The following is a 16,975-nucleotide window of genomic DNA, read 5'->3' as shown; positions in this document are numbered from 1 at the left end:
AAGTTATAAAATGACGCATTTCCACGTAGTCTGTGACAAGGCGACAACTTATCACTTTAACGCTGCTTTTTTATCATTATAACTCAATTCAACAAACTGAGCGGTGCGTGAAGAAAAGCTTATGCTGAGTTAGATTAGAACAAAGTAAAATCAATCAAACAATAAATAAATAAATAAATAAATAAATAAATAAATCAAACGGGCGTGCTATCTGTATACCGTTACCACTGTTGAAGAAAGAACTGAGGCACTGATACATATTTCTTAGAATCTACCAAGAAAAGTTGTACGATCGAGCTGCACACAAAGGCTGAATTGAAATATCGACGAGTAGTATGTTGTAAGTAACAAAGCAAACAGATTATTATCCTTGTTTCCTAATTTTTCGATAAGATTTCGAATAAAATGTGTTACATTGACGTATAGACATGACTCCAAATATGCAGAACCTGAGTTTTCTAATGACTGGCTGTTCTTACTTGAGGGTTTCAGGCCAGCTACATTTTAAACAAAGTGATAGAATATCTCACAACTGATACGTTGTTTATCCTTTTCAAAGACCGTAAGCTGTATTCTGACACTTCATAACTAGAATCATTTGTGTATATGCGGTTTGGGGGAGGGATGGGGTCCTCTACATAATATTGCGTCTTTCAAAAGGAAGATTACCGTTAACAGTAACTGGTGTCGTTTTTCTCGAAATTATTGTTCTTGTCGGGAACCTAATGTTAGTTTCAGATATCGCTGAACAGTACGATTCTGCATCTACTTCCGCAGCGCGCATTTCAGAAAAACCAACTCAAAAAGTGTTTCTTCAAATCGAAGGAAATACCTAAGAGAGGAATTAAATGGTTTAAAGATTAAAGAGAAGTATCAGAGAAAGTATACTCTGCATTATAGTTGAAAGATAAGGTACGGTAATTTGCATGGAGACTGACCTTACAAATAAGGATACATTCTTTATTGTTGTACGACGGTTCTCCAAAGTATAATTACAGGATTTTGACAAAAGTTACGTAGCACTTAATTAACATATTCAAAATAGTAACAAGTTATTGAAAGGAAGACCTTAGGTATCCGAGAAGGCTGCTCCACGCGTTAGGCAGCTCCATAAGTTTAGCAGTTCGACGCAGGGTAAGTGGTTAGCCAATATGGTTTAGCCTTGCGATAAACTTATTACCTAATCATATACTGGTGGAGCTAAACACATAGCTTAATGTGCAATACTGCTAAATATATCTGGTATTTTTTCTATGAGAAGATTGAAAAACTATACGTGTTCTGCTTTTACACATATTTAAACGCCCTAAGGTTCTAAACGTGTGTTATATGTGTTTAAAAGCTAAACACTAATTTCACGGTGCAGGATGTTCTGTAAACGAACCACAGTAACACAGATGGACACTTCCTTTATTACGTTTAAAACAACACAAAATCAATTAGGGTAAATAATTTTTGTTTCATTTCCCATCGTAGATCCGCGGTCCACATTCTGCGAAGTCTGCCTTTCATCTTAAGTCAGCGCTGAGCATCTTAAAAAGATCAGAATAAGAACGTAGGAAATAAGCTGTTATAATCATGCGGCTAATTTCTAAAATTATTAAATGTTTTGAAGAAAAGGCTTAAATATTGCAAGGAATGTTAAAAAAAACGAAAGAAGCTGCACGAAAAATCAAACGTTGCCTAAATAGAATGCGGAATGTGTCCTTACATGTGGAGAAGGCGACTGTCCACAGCCTACAGACCAATGGGATGTCTTTTTAAAGTTAAACTTACACTGGTAAGCTAGAACCCTCATCCCTGGGAAAATTCGCAAAATTCTGGAGGAATGAAACACACACGGAATTCTTCAAAAATGCACAGACGGAGCTCATTGGAAAGTTCCACGTAGAATCCAACATCATTCAGAACCAAATCACTGTTTTGGAAGCTCAATTAACCAGCGGCGATATGCGTGAAGTCGAGGCTTCAAACCCCACTGCTCCTTATGCATGTACAACCATTGCGAAAATTTTCATTGGTGTTACTTCTCCAATATTATATTCCTGTCGGTTTGTTTGTCTTGTTCGGGGGCTCAAAATAAATGAATAAACAAACACGGTTGATCTTTATACATGTAGTTAAAGGGATAATAACTCTTCGTATGAGATCTATATTTCACAATTAAAACATTGTGAATAACTCATAGAAATATAATATATTCTGTTTTACCACAAAAACGGCAGTTATAGCTATTATTCTGATATCTGAGCTTGTCTTTGGACCACGTGACCTCCATTGATGGCTATACTATGTTAAAATCTCTTAAGAGATTTTAACAAAAAACCAAACTTTTTAGAAAAAAACCAGGGACTAACTTTGAATGTAAAAATGGATTCATTAATCATTGGTAAGTTTGGGAAAATTGTTGTTTACTCCAGGAAAATTCATTTTTTGGCCGAAAAGAAGAGTTATTATGACTTTAAGTTAATATAATATTTACAGGCAACACGTGGTTGACTTAATTCTCAATACCGCCTTCTAATTCAGATTCGATGAGCGTTTGGTTAATTAATGCACATGCCCACCCACCGTATTTATGTATATAGTGTATTATCTGCTTAAGGCCCCGTCACTGCACTTATTCGGATTCAGCAGGAATGAAGAAGAATGAGCCTGAACGAAGAATTTTTAAAAATTCGCACCATATTCGGAAAAAAAAAATTAAATTGACCTTAATTATTGTAAGAGTACCGTTGGAATACTCAGAATGCGCTTGAATTCGCCTGGAATGATGAATGCACTTTCGACTGTATAAGCTGTGAAAAGCAGTTCGAATGTAGTTGGAAAACTAGGAATATTTATTAATGCTGTAAGAAGGCAGTAAGAATATACATAATATATTTTGAACGGCGCACTAGTGTAGTTCAATTGCTGGCAAAATTAATATTTCAGCTCATCCGAGGCATATTCGAAACATTCTGGCGGGATATAAAATCCCCGTCACACTAGAGGCGGAATGATTAAGAATGGCGTCGGAAATACAATTCCTTGTGCATTCCAGGATATTCGAAGAGCATTCTTAAAACATGCTAGAAAATCTGAGTGCATTCCAAATATTTTTATCCATTCTTGTGGCCGGCTCGAATTTTTTTGTCATGTCAAAAAAATTCGAAGTGCATTCCAAGAGGAAATTTATCGAATGGCTTTTGAGCAGTATTCTAACTGCACTATGACTGAATTCTAAATATTCTCACGGCATTCCGACAGCATTCGAAACATTATGATCAGTTACCATTCCAGTGGCGTTATTAATACACTCTGGGCATCGTGTTACATTCTAAACATGTTAGAAAGTAATTTTAATTAAGTATTTTAGGTATTTCAGCTGCATTTTGTTTGAATTCTTTATATTTCAAACCATCATTGTCAGCCATACCGGGAGCAGTTGACTGCATTTGAGTTCGCTTCATACATCATTCGAGGAACCTTCTTACATACTTCTGCCTGTATTCGGCCAGCAGTCAAACCACACTCGTACGGCATTTGGATTTCATTCGGAATATTCTGACTGCAATTTGAAATTCCCTCCCGATTATGGCACGAATTTTTCAATTAATTAATTCTTGCTGGTTCAGCTTGATTCCTGCTGGTGTCGAATAAGTGCGACGGGAGCCTTAAGTCGCGTGCCAGTTCGAATATCCCTCGAATGTGATCAGAATGTTTCGAAAGTTGTCGGAATGCCGTGAGAATATTTAGAATGCAGTCACAGTGCTTTTAGAATACTATTCAAATGTCATTTGATAATTTTCCACTTGGAATGCACTTCGAAAGTTTTTAACATTCAGGCCGACCACAGGAATGGGTAAAATATTTGAAATGCACTCGGAATTTTTAGAATGCTCTTTGAAAATCCAGGAATGCACAAAGAATTGTCTTTCCGACGGCATTCTTGTTCATTCTGCCTCTAGTGTGACGGGGGTATTATTAAATACACTTCTCATTGGTAAAATCATCATCCTCCCAGTGTTTCATAAACTTTTAATGCTGTATATCAGAGCAGAATCTACCCTAAGATTTGGAACGACATCTACATAGTACCCTATTATTAGTCATGTAATCCAAGTGTGTTGACAATTATTGTTGCATTACCATCCCCAGTTGTTATGACATTCCACTTTTATTGAACAGACTGATTTTTATTCTATGCAGAAAAGAATGCCCCATAGCTAACCAGGGCGGAATCAGGGATGGCTACAGTACCTCTAATAATCTAAAGTATTTATAATTAAATTTCTAGTAACATATTCCCCAAGGCATGGATAACCGGTTCTATATATATTTTTTGTAAATTTTAGTAAGGCCTTCGGCACTGTCTGGGAAAAAGGCCTGCTCTTATATTTAAACTACTTCAAATATCTGTAGGTGGAAAGAATCAGAAAGCAAGTCCCATCAGTAGACGGGAAGTCTATTACTGGTCTTTTTATGCCGACGATTTAGTTTTGTTTGCGGAAAGTACAACAGGCTTTCAGTATAAATAATTTCAAATGCTGGGAAGAATGTTTTACCAAATGGTGTTTATTTGTTTTAAATTAAAATTTTGTTTTAATTTAAAATTTAAAAAGAGGAATTTTGTTTGTAACAACAAAAGTTGCATGATAGGGCACCAAACGCTTTCCCCAGGATCAAACACCATCTTCCTCGAGCTAGTGCCATTCCCTCCACCTTAAAAGAAAAAAGCTTTTGTGAGACAATGGTTTTCCAAGTTGCATATGGAAAATAATAAATCGCAAATCAAAAAAAAAAAAAATTGGAAGGATTTTAAAGGGTGCATTCTAAATCTTGTAATTATGCTGTTCGGGGGGAACTCAGGCCCAGCTACCAAGCTGCCTGCCCTGCCATACAAGTAATTAAATACTGGCCCAACATTTTGCACTTACATGTAGATGATGAGGTTTTATTTACGTGGGCATACCTAGACGAATTAAAATACCTTGGATCTTCTTTCAAAAGCTAGCCTTCATTACACAAACCGTGGCATGTCTTGAAGTGGGAGAGTAAATAAAATTTTTGTCGAAAATAGATCTGGATATATATATATATATGGCTTAAACAGAAACCTTAGTGTTAGAGACAGTACAGGCAGAGTGACTCTTTGACATAGTACGGTATTACAGCAAAATCTCAAGCTGAATACGTACAAAACTATTAAACTTGACTTTGAGAAAGAATAATACATTAACATAATTCAAGATAAAGGAAAAAAGTCAAACCTGAACCAGATTTAGAATCATCAGTCACAATCTGCACATTGAAAGGTCGCCATGTTAATCAACACCAGATGAAAAAAAGAAATCGCCACAATTGCAGCACCTGAGTTATAGAGGGAGAAGAGCACTTTATAATAACTTGGTCCCTATTCCGGTGTATATACTGCAAACAGAAGGGGACTATATACAGTAATACAAAGCGGCAACTCATGTTTTACATACATGTCTTTAAACAACAATGACACATTCTCCTATGATAATACCTGTATTTAGGCAAATCCCTTAACCTCGCTTTTGAAAGAAGAGAAACTGTGCTACATCTTCCACTTTCTATAATTATAACTTCTAACTGTTAATAATAAGGGTCATTTCATATACCTAAAAAGAGGCTCATGCATGACTTATTTCTATACATTCATCTCGCTTACACTACTTATTGTAGGCCTATGATGCTAACGTACAACAGAGCAAATCTCACTGGATAGAATAAGTTGAAGACAAAATTTGGCCACAATCCTACGGAATATAGATTTGTGGATAAGGGAAGTTTGGCGTAGGCAAACGATTTTTTATGGCGTCAGTTAACTTAATTTATTTCATAGGCCGTTGTAACATTTCATTAGGAGTGTAAACAGGGAATGGCATCTAGAATTCACTGCATTAAGCTCCTTGAAAATTATCTGTCCGCAGCTTTGAAGCCTCACCTTTGACGAAATTTGCAGCACTAAATCCGGAGCTATCTTTTATGTGCGCGCTGTCGCATATATTCAGTAAACGCTAATACTCGGCCTCAGTTTGCTATAAGCTCTTTGCTGAAAGCATAACGTTCGGGATTAATTGTACCATTTGAGCCTCGCTGAAAAAAATCGTTTGGTTTGTGACTGTTTACTTCTTTTTTATTACAATTTTGTTTTGCGACTCTTGGATCCAACCAAACCCGAAGAGACTTTAACGAGAAATGGAACATTTACCATTGAAATTTATTGATTTTTGCCTCACTGACGATATTTGTTTTCGTTACGATTTGTGTTTGCTGTTTTTCTCGTGTTACGGCTTTGTCTGAGGACTCCTGGATCGAACCAAATAGCTTGAGACTAGTACGTGAAGCGGATTTTTCATTTTTACAAGTAAGATTTTCTTTTCATTACATTTAAGTTAGCCTTGAACACAGTTGGCCATGTCATTCCTTCGTTCATAGGCTTCGTTCGTATCTTAACCAAGGTCTTTACGAGCGTACGGAGAAAGATCTTGGATTTCCCAACGTTGTACATTGGCACGGTGTATGAGGCCGTACGGTCCCGAACCTAGTCAGGTATGACTTAGCTGCCCTTCGGCGGGTCCGCCCCGCCTTGTGATGGAGTCGCTTTTACTGACGAACACCGACAATCTGAGGGCGTTCTTCTTCAAAATTTTGCCTGAGGCGCTTCCATATTTGGAAGTCACACGTCACAGCTGTGTCACACGTCACAGCTGGGGGATTATTGCAAAGTTTTTGCAGCAGATTTGTCGTAGCAATCTATTCCCCAACAAAATTACTAAGTTCACGTAGTAGCAGTGGAGTAGATCAAAACGCGCCGATCATTTTAGCAGTGTTTTTGCAGTAGATTTGCAGTAGTAACCTATTCCCCGACCAAGCTGCTGGATTTCTACATCGATATAAAGCATATTTAAAGAAGACTGCTACCGTAACGCATGCTACTTCGAAACTGCTGCACGCAGAGTAGAAATGCAGTATTGTACTACTGCGGCGAAGCATTATGCTTCATTTCTACTGTGATTTTGTGAAGCATGGTTGCAGTAGAATGCTACTTCTGGGGAGTATATATACTTCATACATACCTCAAATCGAAGCAGATTTAAGGCATGTAGAGCCGCACTTTGCAACCGAAAAATGTACTAAGTAGAGCCCTACCCTTATATCTTTAGAATTAGGAAATAAAAGCGTTGGGGATTAATACACTATAGTAAGAAATGTGCGTGGGCACTTCAGATTTTTGTGACTTGGGGTGTGTTTTTCCCTGGGGTGGTTGAGATCGTTAGAGATGTGCTTGAGCACATCGGAATTTTTGGTGACTTGGGGAGTGGACGTGCCTGGGGATGGTTGACTGTAATATTTTCACCGTGATTTCTTTCATCTCCTTCTAGACCATTCGAGTTAGGAACATGAGTCTTTGGTGCATAGGTACAGGGGAATGTTAGTGTGACTTCGGGTGTGACTGTCCCTGAGGAGGTGCGGTGATTGGTGGCATGTCATACAATTAAGCTGATTCCACTGATTGCACTAAAGTGAGATCCCCTGCAGAGTTGGACCCACCCAGCTAGTAGGGTGTGTGAATCTGAAAGCGGTCTTCGAGTTAAGAAGGAAGGGGGATGCAAAGAAAGCAGCAGACAGCACTTATATTAATAACATACCCTTAAATACGCGATATGCTTGAATGTAGGTCAAGTTAATAGCACATAGCACTAAACCCATTCAAGCCTCCATACTTTCAGGAATCCTTACAAAGCCTCTGTATAGCGACACACATGCTAATTACTATTTTTGATTAATTAACATATTTGTTTTGTATTAAGACACAACGGCTAGTTGGACGCCAGGATTTCTGAGTGTGTAGGGCCTTGAATAAGTTTTTAATTGTATTTCTTGACCTATATTCATGCCTACGGCTGTAAGTCCGTTTAGTGCTATGTGCGCTGCTGCTGTTCTCTACATTCCTGAAAAACCTTTGCACATTCATAAGAAAGTGACTGGTTCATCAATCCCTAACGTTTCATGTTCCTAACTCTAAGGGTAGATGGTAGAAATAACGATGCGGAAAATGGAATCAACCACCCCCAGGGACGGTCACACCCAATTTATGTCATCAAAAACCCAGAAGGACCCATACACATCCCTAAAGACATGTTTTCAATCCCCCATAGCCTTCCGTTCCTAACTTTTTTGGTCTAAAAGTAGAAATTACAATTAAACAGAAATTACAACGTTTAATTAGATTCAACCACCCCCATGACCACACCCCAAGTAAAAAAAATGCCCTTCCACATCCCAAATGATACTGTAGCTACGTTGCATGTTTTAAACTCAAATGGCCAATACAATGTTTACGAAACTTGGCCGATGCCGGCCGCTTTTATTGTGAATCCTTCTAATAAAATGAAATTAAGTAATTTTTTGATGCTAAAATTAAAAAATTGTGACTGTGCCAAAAAACGTAGTTTTTACGCCTGAAAAGACTATTTTATATATAATTCCCAAACAACATAGTGCATACGTTTTAATTTGTGGGGTTGCAAAGAGGCCCCCACAAACGAAATTTGTGCAAAATTGTTTGAAAATAATAGCTTTTGCTGACTCGTCACATCATTATTTTTAGGATGATGAGTCTTATTTAATATTTCATATTTAATTTTTATCCCTAAGGCCATAACATTTAATGCAGGCAACAATTTGCCACATTGTTATTATTGTTAAAATTATTAGGATAGTGAGTTTATATAATAAAAGCGGCCTTGTTTGGCCAAATCACGAACACCCGATAGTCTTTGTTGCCTTCTCTTTTGTTATGAACGGGACTAACCAGTTTGTGGTGCACTGGGATGGAGGAGACATAAATCATTTTTATAAACGAGGTATTATTAAAAAAATTGCTAAACGTTGGACACAGGGTATAGTTAATTGGCTGGGATGAAATAAGAAAAAATCAAATAACAGGGATCTTCCAGGGTCAAAATCAGGCTGGGCCATTTTTAAAAAGAGTGTGCCGTGAATTTTTTAGTGATAATTCATTATATTTCAATATCTTAATATGATTAAAAACACTGAAAAAAGGCTACTACTCTGATCGCGGCCCAGGATTATGAGATCAAAAGATTTTCTGCTCATTATAATTACATACATTAACTAAATTTTGTGACTTAAGACAATCTTCTAATACATTATGGGCTGAATAATTTCTGTTAAGTAATTTACAAACTAAATTTAAGCCTCCTTTTAATGATTGGGTAAATTTGGATAAAGTTGGAATAAAGTACAATTTAACTTCTAAAATATACTGTTTATTTTCCTGGCATCAAAAAAGTATTACATGTATTTGCATAAAAAAACCCTTGGTCCTCTGTTGTGTGTTTAATGGTTTTGTCCATTTGCACTTTAACAAAACCATTACAAGAATGACATCGCAACACGCCAGATAGCTGCACACCTACTGTAATGCATCTTTCCTGGAGAGCTGAAAATCGCACTGTTTACAGGTCATATTGTTCAATAATAACATACTTAAATCAACAACAAAACGCCATGAGTCTAATTATTCTAACTAACTGTGAAAGAAAAGAGATGATTGTTTTCAGCATACAATGCACGGTAACTTCGGACACCAATGCTGAAGAAGACAATGTCTTGCTGCACACATCTTAACCATGTGACAAATCACCACAATACACTTTGTGGTCAAAATGCAAGCCCTTGTGAATATTTTCCATGAGATAAGATCTTGTCACTGCTTTACAAGCCTTTCTAAAACGCTCTTTTCCATCCCTTCTTCGCGTAATTTCTAACATTGCGGCATTTGTAAACAAAGTCTCAAGTGCGTACTTTACGTCGTAAAAGACCAAGCGTTCACTGATACGCAACATATTGTTGTCATATTCGTAGCGCTTCGACCATAATAACATCAAATATTTAATACAGATGTCTTAAAAGGATGAATTGCGTATTCTATTGCATGTTATATTTTTATCATTAGCCGCTATCACAAAAAAAAAAAAAAAAATACTCATGTGCAAAATCTGCGCAGATCGCAAAAAAGCTAATATGAAAGAACGTCCTTAAATGTATTAGGCTATTGTTATTTTTATGTTCTTTCCCCGGCACCCTGGTGATGTCCATGCCTTTCCTACACATTTAACTTGTTCCTTACGCTGTGGTTGGTTTAGAGTTCATGCCTTTCTAATACTATAACTTGCTCTGTGACACTTCAAATATTATACATGAAATTGCAATCTAAGCTTGGTCATGAGTTAATTTATTTAACTGACATAATGTTACAAGATATATTGGAATTCTGTTGTTGCACTAATCACCATGATGCAGACCCGTTTCACAGACCTAAAAACTATAATGTGAACTAGAGGATCAGAGAGGCGATACCGCCTCCGAATATTGTACCACCAGCTGGAGCAAGCGCATTCGAATAGACCCCCACATACACAAAATAAGGGACACAGCCACCAGTCTTGTGCTTGACAAGCTGTAAAAATGCAATCAGCAAGAATTTTCAAAATATGCAAAAAATATATATAACTAAAAATGGTACAATCAAATTTAAGTTCATCGTAAGGTAGGTCAAAGGTCAATTTCAAGGTCACAGTAAATTGCCAGTATATGACTTCCTATTCAAGTTCAATAGTAACTTTGGATCTATCTCTGCCAGTTTTGGAAATAAAAGGGAAGCAAAATTTGCAAAGTTCAGTTCATGGTGAAAAGTAGGTCAAAGGTCAATTTCAAGGTCACAGTAAGATTGCCAGTATATGACTTCCTATTCAAGTTCAATAGTAACCATGGACCTATCTCTGCCAGTTTTGGAAATAAAAGGGAAGCAAAATTTGCAAAGTCCAGTTCATGGTGAAAAGTAGGTCATAGGTCAATTTTAAGGTCACATTAAGATTGCCAGTATATGACTTCCTATTCAAGTTCAATAGTAACTGTGGACTTATCTCTGCCAGTTTTGGAGATAAAAGGGAAGCAAAATTTGCAAAGTTCAGTTCATGGTGAAAAGTAGGTCAAAGGTCAATTTCAAGGTCACATTTAGATTGCCAGTATATGACTTCCTATTCAAGTTCAATAGTAACTATGGACCTATCTCTGCCAGTTTTGGAGATAAAAGGGAAGCAAAATTTGCAAAGTTCAGTTCATGGTGAAAAGTAGGTCAAAGGTCAATTTCAAGGTCACAGTAAGATTGCCAGTATATGACTTCCTATTCAACTTCAATATGGGCCTATCTCTGCCAGTTTTGGAGATATAAGGGACTAAATATTATAATTTAGGGGTTACCATAATGTGCCATAAATTTCCTACAGAAAAAATTAATTAAAATAAAGAAAAGGTCATTTTGGTCAAAATTCTTGAAATGGGAGGTGCTCTGAAGTTCCAGAAGTTCAAATTTGATGAAATAATGTCATTTTTGACCACAAGTTGTCTGCTTTGCCAAGCCTTATGTTTTATTTTTCCGGAGTTCAAAATTTATTATCATTACCGTACTGCACATTTTGCTTTCACCACCAATATGTACTTTTTGATACAGCGTAACTCGAAAACCGTATGGAGTACAAAAAAACGGAGACCACCATCAGTGTTGGGCTTTACATGCTCTACAAAATGCAAAAAAGAATGGGTCTCTAGCATTAACGGTTCCCGAATTAGAGACAGTTTTCAGTTTCGGTATCTTATAGCCGCTGCTCCCGTGAAAATGCACCGATTGACCCCAAATTCACGGAGATGAAAGATGACCTGAAGGGTAACACGTTCCAATAATATTATTGGTTAAGTCTGTGTGGTGTCTGAATAACAGGGCAAATAATTTTTTTTTTTCGTAAAAAAATTCATTTTTTTGAAAATTTTGGCCCGTTTGACCTTGAAATAAAAGTCAAAGGTCAAATCCAATGGCATATTTGAAATCTACACATATGACTTTTGGAAAGCCGTCTGTTAAGATACTTCATGGTATATTACCACTTCATGGGATAAATGCTCTGATTTTACTGTCAAATCGACTTCATAGGATAAATTGCGACTTCATCACCACATAAGATATTGCCTGCGACTTTATGGGATAATGGTGAAAAAGAACCTGTTGTTGGCCCAACGCTATGAGAGAGAACGTTTTTGAAATATAATGTTTTTGTACTGTAAATATTATCCAAAATAGGTAAACTGTACGTTTTAATTCACTTGTATGACTGAATAGGGTTTCTTTAGTGGTATTGGATGCATGTTTTGAGTAATTTTAAAATACACAGGCGTATGTAGGTGTGGATCCAGTATTTCTAAAAATCAGTACATTATGGGACATTATGGTCAGCGTTGAAGAAAAGGGGGTCCAAACCCCCTGGGCCCTCCCTTCCCAGATCCGCTTGATGCATAAAACTAATGGATCAGGTAAACCAGGCTATGAAAACATAATTTACGCGTAGGTTACTGGATTATAAGGTGGATAAATAAACAAATAGGAATCAATTATTGCAGTCCTTTGGGGGGGGGGGGGGGGGATATATTTTTTTATATCGTTGTTACTGGTATCCTCTATCCATTAAAGTGAGGAACATGAGACGTTGGGGATATTTGAACTTGCCATTAGGGATGGGCACGTGTCCTTCGGATTTTTGGTGACTTTGGTGACATAGGGGTGGTTGATTATTATCTTTAAATTGTATTTTCTGCTATATGCCCATAGGTCTTTAGGTTGAGGAAACTAAAATGTCGGGGTGTGCATAGGCTTTTTTTTTTTTTTTTTTTTGTGACCTGGGGTGTGGCTGTCCCTGGGGATGGTACACATATATATCTTACCGTAATTTATTTCATCTCCCCCTAGACCATTCGAATTAGGAACATGAGTCTTTGGTGCATGGGTGGGCTACATTAGTGTGACTTGGGGTGTGGCCGCCCTAGGGGGTGGAGTGATTAGTGGTTTGTCAGGCAATGAAGCTGAGTCCATAGATTGCACTTAAGATTCCTTGCAGAGTTGGACCGACCCAGCTAGTACTACATCCTATGTGTGAATCTGATGGCGGTCTTCGAATTAGGAAGGAAGGGTAAATGTAGAGAAAGCAGCAGACAGTACTAAATAACAGACCTTCAGTCGTATTCTTGAATATAGGTCAAGTTAATTAAAACCCATTCAAGACCCCATACTCTCAGGAATCCTAGGGTCCAAGTCCCATTGTTCTTTAACATAAAACACACATGTTGATTACTGCTCTTGGGAAATAAGCAATTTTGTTTTGTGTTAAGACACAACAGCAGTTAAACGCTAGGATTCCTGATCGAGTGTGTGTGGCCTTGAATTAGTTTTTAATTGGATTCCCTGACCTATATTTATGCATATGGCTGGAAGTCCATTTAGTTCTGTATGTGCTTCTGCTGTTCTCTACATTTCTCAAGGACCCATGCACATTCATTAAAATGACTGGTTCATCAATCTCCGTTTCATGTTCCTTAAAATTTAAGGGTATAGATGGCAGAAATAAAGTTGTGAAAAATAGAATCAACCAGCCCCGGGATAGCCACACCTGAATTAAATATCATACTAACATTCCCGGAAACCTATGCATATCCTCAATGGTAAGCTTATCAGCCCGGAAGGTTTCATGTTCCCAACTGTAATGGTGTAAGGGTAGAAGCACGAATAACGATGTTAAATTTAAAATCAACCTCCCCAGGGACGGCCACACCCAATGTCACAAAAACCCAGAAGGACCCATACACATCCCCAAAGACAGATGTTTCAATCCCCATAGCCTTACGTTCCCAGCTTTATTGGTCTACGGATAGATATAGCAGGAATAACAATGTCAATTAGACTCAACCGCTCCCAGGCCCCCCCCCCCCAAAAAAAAAAAAAAAAAAAAAAATCCGAAGTGCCCTTCCAAATTCAAAATAGTATGTAGCCACGTTTCATGTTCCTTGCATAAAATACGATGTAAAACTTAGAATAGACCACCCCCAGGGTCGACCACACCCCAAGTCACAATTGAATTCCGAAGAGCCTTTGCAAATTCCTATAATGATAGGTTTATTAATCCCCGACGTATCAAGTTCCTAACTATGATGGTTTAGAAAGTAACAATGTGAAATAGATTATGCATATATAAAATAAATTGTCCACCACAGGGAAAGCTTGACCAATTGATGATAATTAACACCATCACACAGCAGTTTCTTTTCGGTTCAGTAAATCCTTTATATCATGCATCTGATTCCTCCACTCTTTTATGGTGATTTCCCCGGAGAGACAGGCCCTCATGGTCTTCTCCCAGTATACCCCCAAGGTCGGGTCCATTTTACCAGTTTCAAACTCCAGGGGGAAGTTGCCCTGCCTGATTCCAGCACTGAAGACTCTAACTGCAAGATTTCTGTAGATTTTGTACACGTGTGCATTATGCCATATTTCCCACATCATGAGCCCAAGGGCGTAGATGTTGGCATCTGCATCGTAAGGTTTGGTGCCACCGAGGACGCTGTAGGGGAGATAAACCATAGACCCTATGGGGGAGTTGGGATCTGGGGGTGGCATCGTGACACGCTTGCTGATGTTCACTAACTTCACGGTCTTACATGTATCATCTCCAGTCTGTAATGCAAAATAAAGCATTAATTTTTAGTACAGACATGTAGCAGTGCAAAAATCGTGCACACATTATCTTAGATCGCTTTATAGTAATATTATAGCAAATTTACTACACAATATATAAGACTGCTTTATAGTAATATCATAGCAAATTTAATACACCATGAAAATCATATATTACATAATACATAGCATCAACAGGTTTGTGACTTAGTTGCTGTAAGTTGTTAGTCTCCATACTAAATAAACGCCACAAACTCCACATTTCACCCTCTTTGACAAAATGATACAGGGTCAAATAAGTGAAAGAAGATCTTAAACCAAGTTTGATATATTTATTAAATAATAATAATAATAATAATAATAATAATAATAAATACACACGGTAATCATAACTGTATCCATGGACAAATCCAGACAAACCAAACCATTCTTGTACAGGTAGGCCAAGGCGTCCGCCAGTTGGAGTAGGCAATCTACCGGTTCCTTGAGAAAATATTGGACCAGCTGACCCCGGTGGACTTTACTTGTGCCCTTGCCACTTCTGAGGACCCTCAAACTTGTCAGACGCGGGGTCATGACAAGGCATGGCAGTTCAGTTGTTGGGTCTAGGTAAGTACCCAACATGGAGGGAATGAAATTTCTCTTTTGTTGCTCCAGTTTCCTGGAAATAAGATCAATTCTGCAAAAGATCTAATACATAAGACAAATCGCAAAGTTTAAAATATGAGAAAAACAAATAAAATATGTTTATCGAAACCTAATGCGGCGATGAATTCGCTAAAGTAAAAACACAACTTTTAAAGCATCATAAATAGTATAATGGAAAATGTTTAGATAGACAGGAACATGGATATTAATTCTAAACTCACAATTCAAAACTGATTACATAAAATAGTACATGTTTTTGTGCATAGTAAATAAAGTGTTTCTTAAACACTAACAGCTTCTAAATTGCCTATTTGCTAACTTTTTAAACACACCTCATTTCAACTATTTCCTCCCGCACTTGCTTGCTTGTTGCAGGCCCTTTATAGCGCTTGACAGATATTTTCTGGGATTGATCCTTTGAAGATTTTAAGATGGCGGGGAAAACTTCGGTCCAGTTCCCTTGATATAATGTTTGTCCTTTGATAGGATCGTTGTCCTGTTCCACATCTGCCTCATTAAAATCATACGAGAAAAGATGTGAAAGAGCGAAACCCTCCAGAGCAGCCTTTATTTCTTTAAAATTGCTAACAACAGGGCCAAAGGTGGTGATGAGCTGCTCTTCACACCGTTGGTCGTCTTTAATAATCTGCATGTACTTGCGGGTAGATGATATAAGCTGGGGAATGAACTCACGCATCATCTGTAGGTGATCCCTGGCCTCTTGAAGCATCGCATCGACATAGGCTCTTGTGACATCACGCTTAGCCATTATTTCCAAAGCCTCGGCGGTTCTGTCGCGAAGAAAGTCACATTTGTTCTGATTATATTGTCTTAAGATTCGTTTCTCTTTCCTCTTCCGAATGTATTTTCTTACGTCAACAAAAAGAAACACGGGTGATACGAGAAGCATCCCCAAAGCACCCGTTGGTAAAATGATTGGCGAAAATAAACCGAGTGCAATTTTCTCACCTAGGTTAAAGTCTACAATTGACATTTTGTCGACCTCAGAGTCCATCAGTTCTTGGAATTCTATATACGGTGCCAGAGTTTTACTCTCCCTTTTCCTGCACACCGTTTCTGAAGACTTTTGCAACATATTTTCAATGATTCGCAGCTCAGATTCAATTAATTGGAATTGTTTGGAGAAGGTCGCGAACAGTTTCTTTTTCGTGGTTTCAAAAAGCTTTTCTTCAATTTCCCAAGAAGTGATGGCATCGACAATTCTCTTACAGATGGCATCTTCTATCCTCCCTTCTAAATGGTTCCAATTGGTCCCACATGGAGCTTCAGCATAAGTCCAAGACGTAGCCTGGGAAGTGGTCAGAGCACTGGTAAGATATTTGGACAGAGCATCGGTTATGGTTTCACATTTTTCATTAAGACTGTCCTCAAGTTTTCTCAGAACATCTTCGGAGTCTTTTTGAAGACGCCACAACCGATCCTTCTGATCGTTGTGCTTAGCCTCAAGTTCGCCCCGTGTCAAACTAGCAGAATTAAGATACTGCTGTGCATAATCTAAGGTGCGCTCTGCGAGATGTGTGGCCCATCTAAAAAGAAACATAGTTGGATACCTGTTTAGAAAAATGCATCACACGGCTTCAAATGCACGAGCAATGGTTTTAAATAAGCCAATAAAATGAGGTCATAAAAGAAGTTTAGAAATGAACATGCTATTCCAATTTTTTTGCGTGAGTAAAATATTACGAGTGTTCTTAATCCCAAATACCATAA

The 16,975-nt window shown here is 37.8% G+C and overlaps 1 protein-coding gene and 1 long non-coding RNA gene across 2 annotated transcripts in view; both read right to left on the bottom strand.

The window, feature by feature from the left end:
- Nucleotides 1-16,975, bottom strand: part of LOC147761246 (uncharacterized) — a 381,866-nt gene that overhangs the window by 213,497 nt on the left and 151,394 nt on the right. The window lies entirely within an intron of this gene.
- LOC147761251 (uncharacterized) overlaps nucleotides 14,026-16,975 on the bottom strand; it is a 50,671-nt gene continuing 47,721 nt past the window's right edge. Inside the window, exons 7-9 of the mRNA XM_087015751.1 lie at nucleotides 15,577-16,791; nucleotides 14,978-15,257; nucleotides 14,026-14,596 (exon numbers count right to left, since the gene is read on the bottom strand). Of these exons, the coding sequence (XP_086871877.1) occupies nucleotides 14,171-14,596; nucleotides 14,978-15,257; nucleotides 15,577-16,791 (1,921 nt within the window). The 3' untranslated portion in view covers nucleotides 14,026-14,170. The remainder of the gene's footprint in view (nucleotides 14,597-14,977; nucleotides 15,258-15,576; nucleotides 16,792-16,975) is intronic.

The sequence above is a fragment of the Lingula anatina genome, chromosome 6, assembly GCF_051362555.1.
Source record: "Lingula anatina isolate TDL-2025a chromosome 6, LinAna3.0, whole genome shotgun sequence".
Lineage (NCBI taxonomy): Eukaryota > Metazoa > Brachiopoda > Lingulata > Lingulida > Lingulidae > Lingula > Lingula anatina.
The sequence above is the reverse complement of the archived record's forward strand: the minus strand, read 5'-3'. Positions and strand labels throughout refer to the sequence as shown.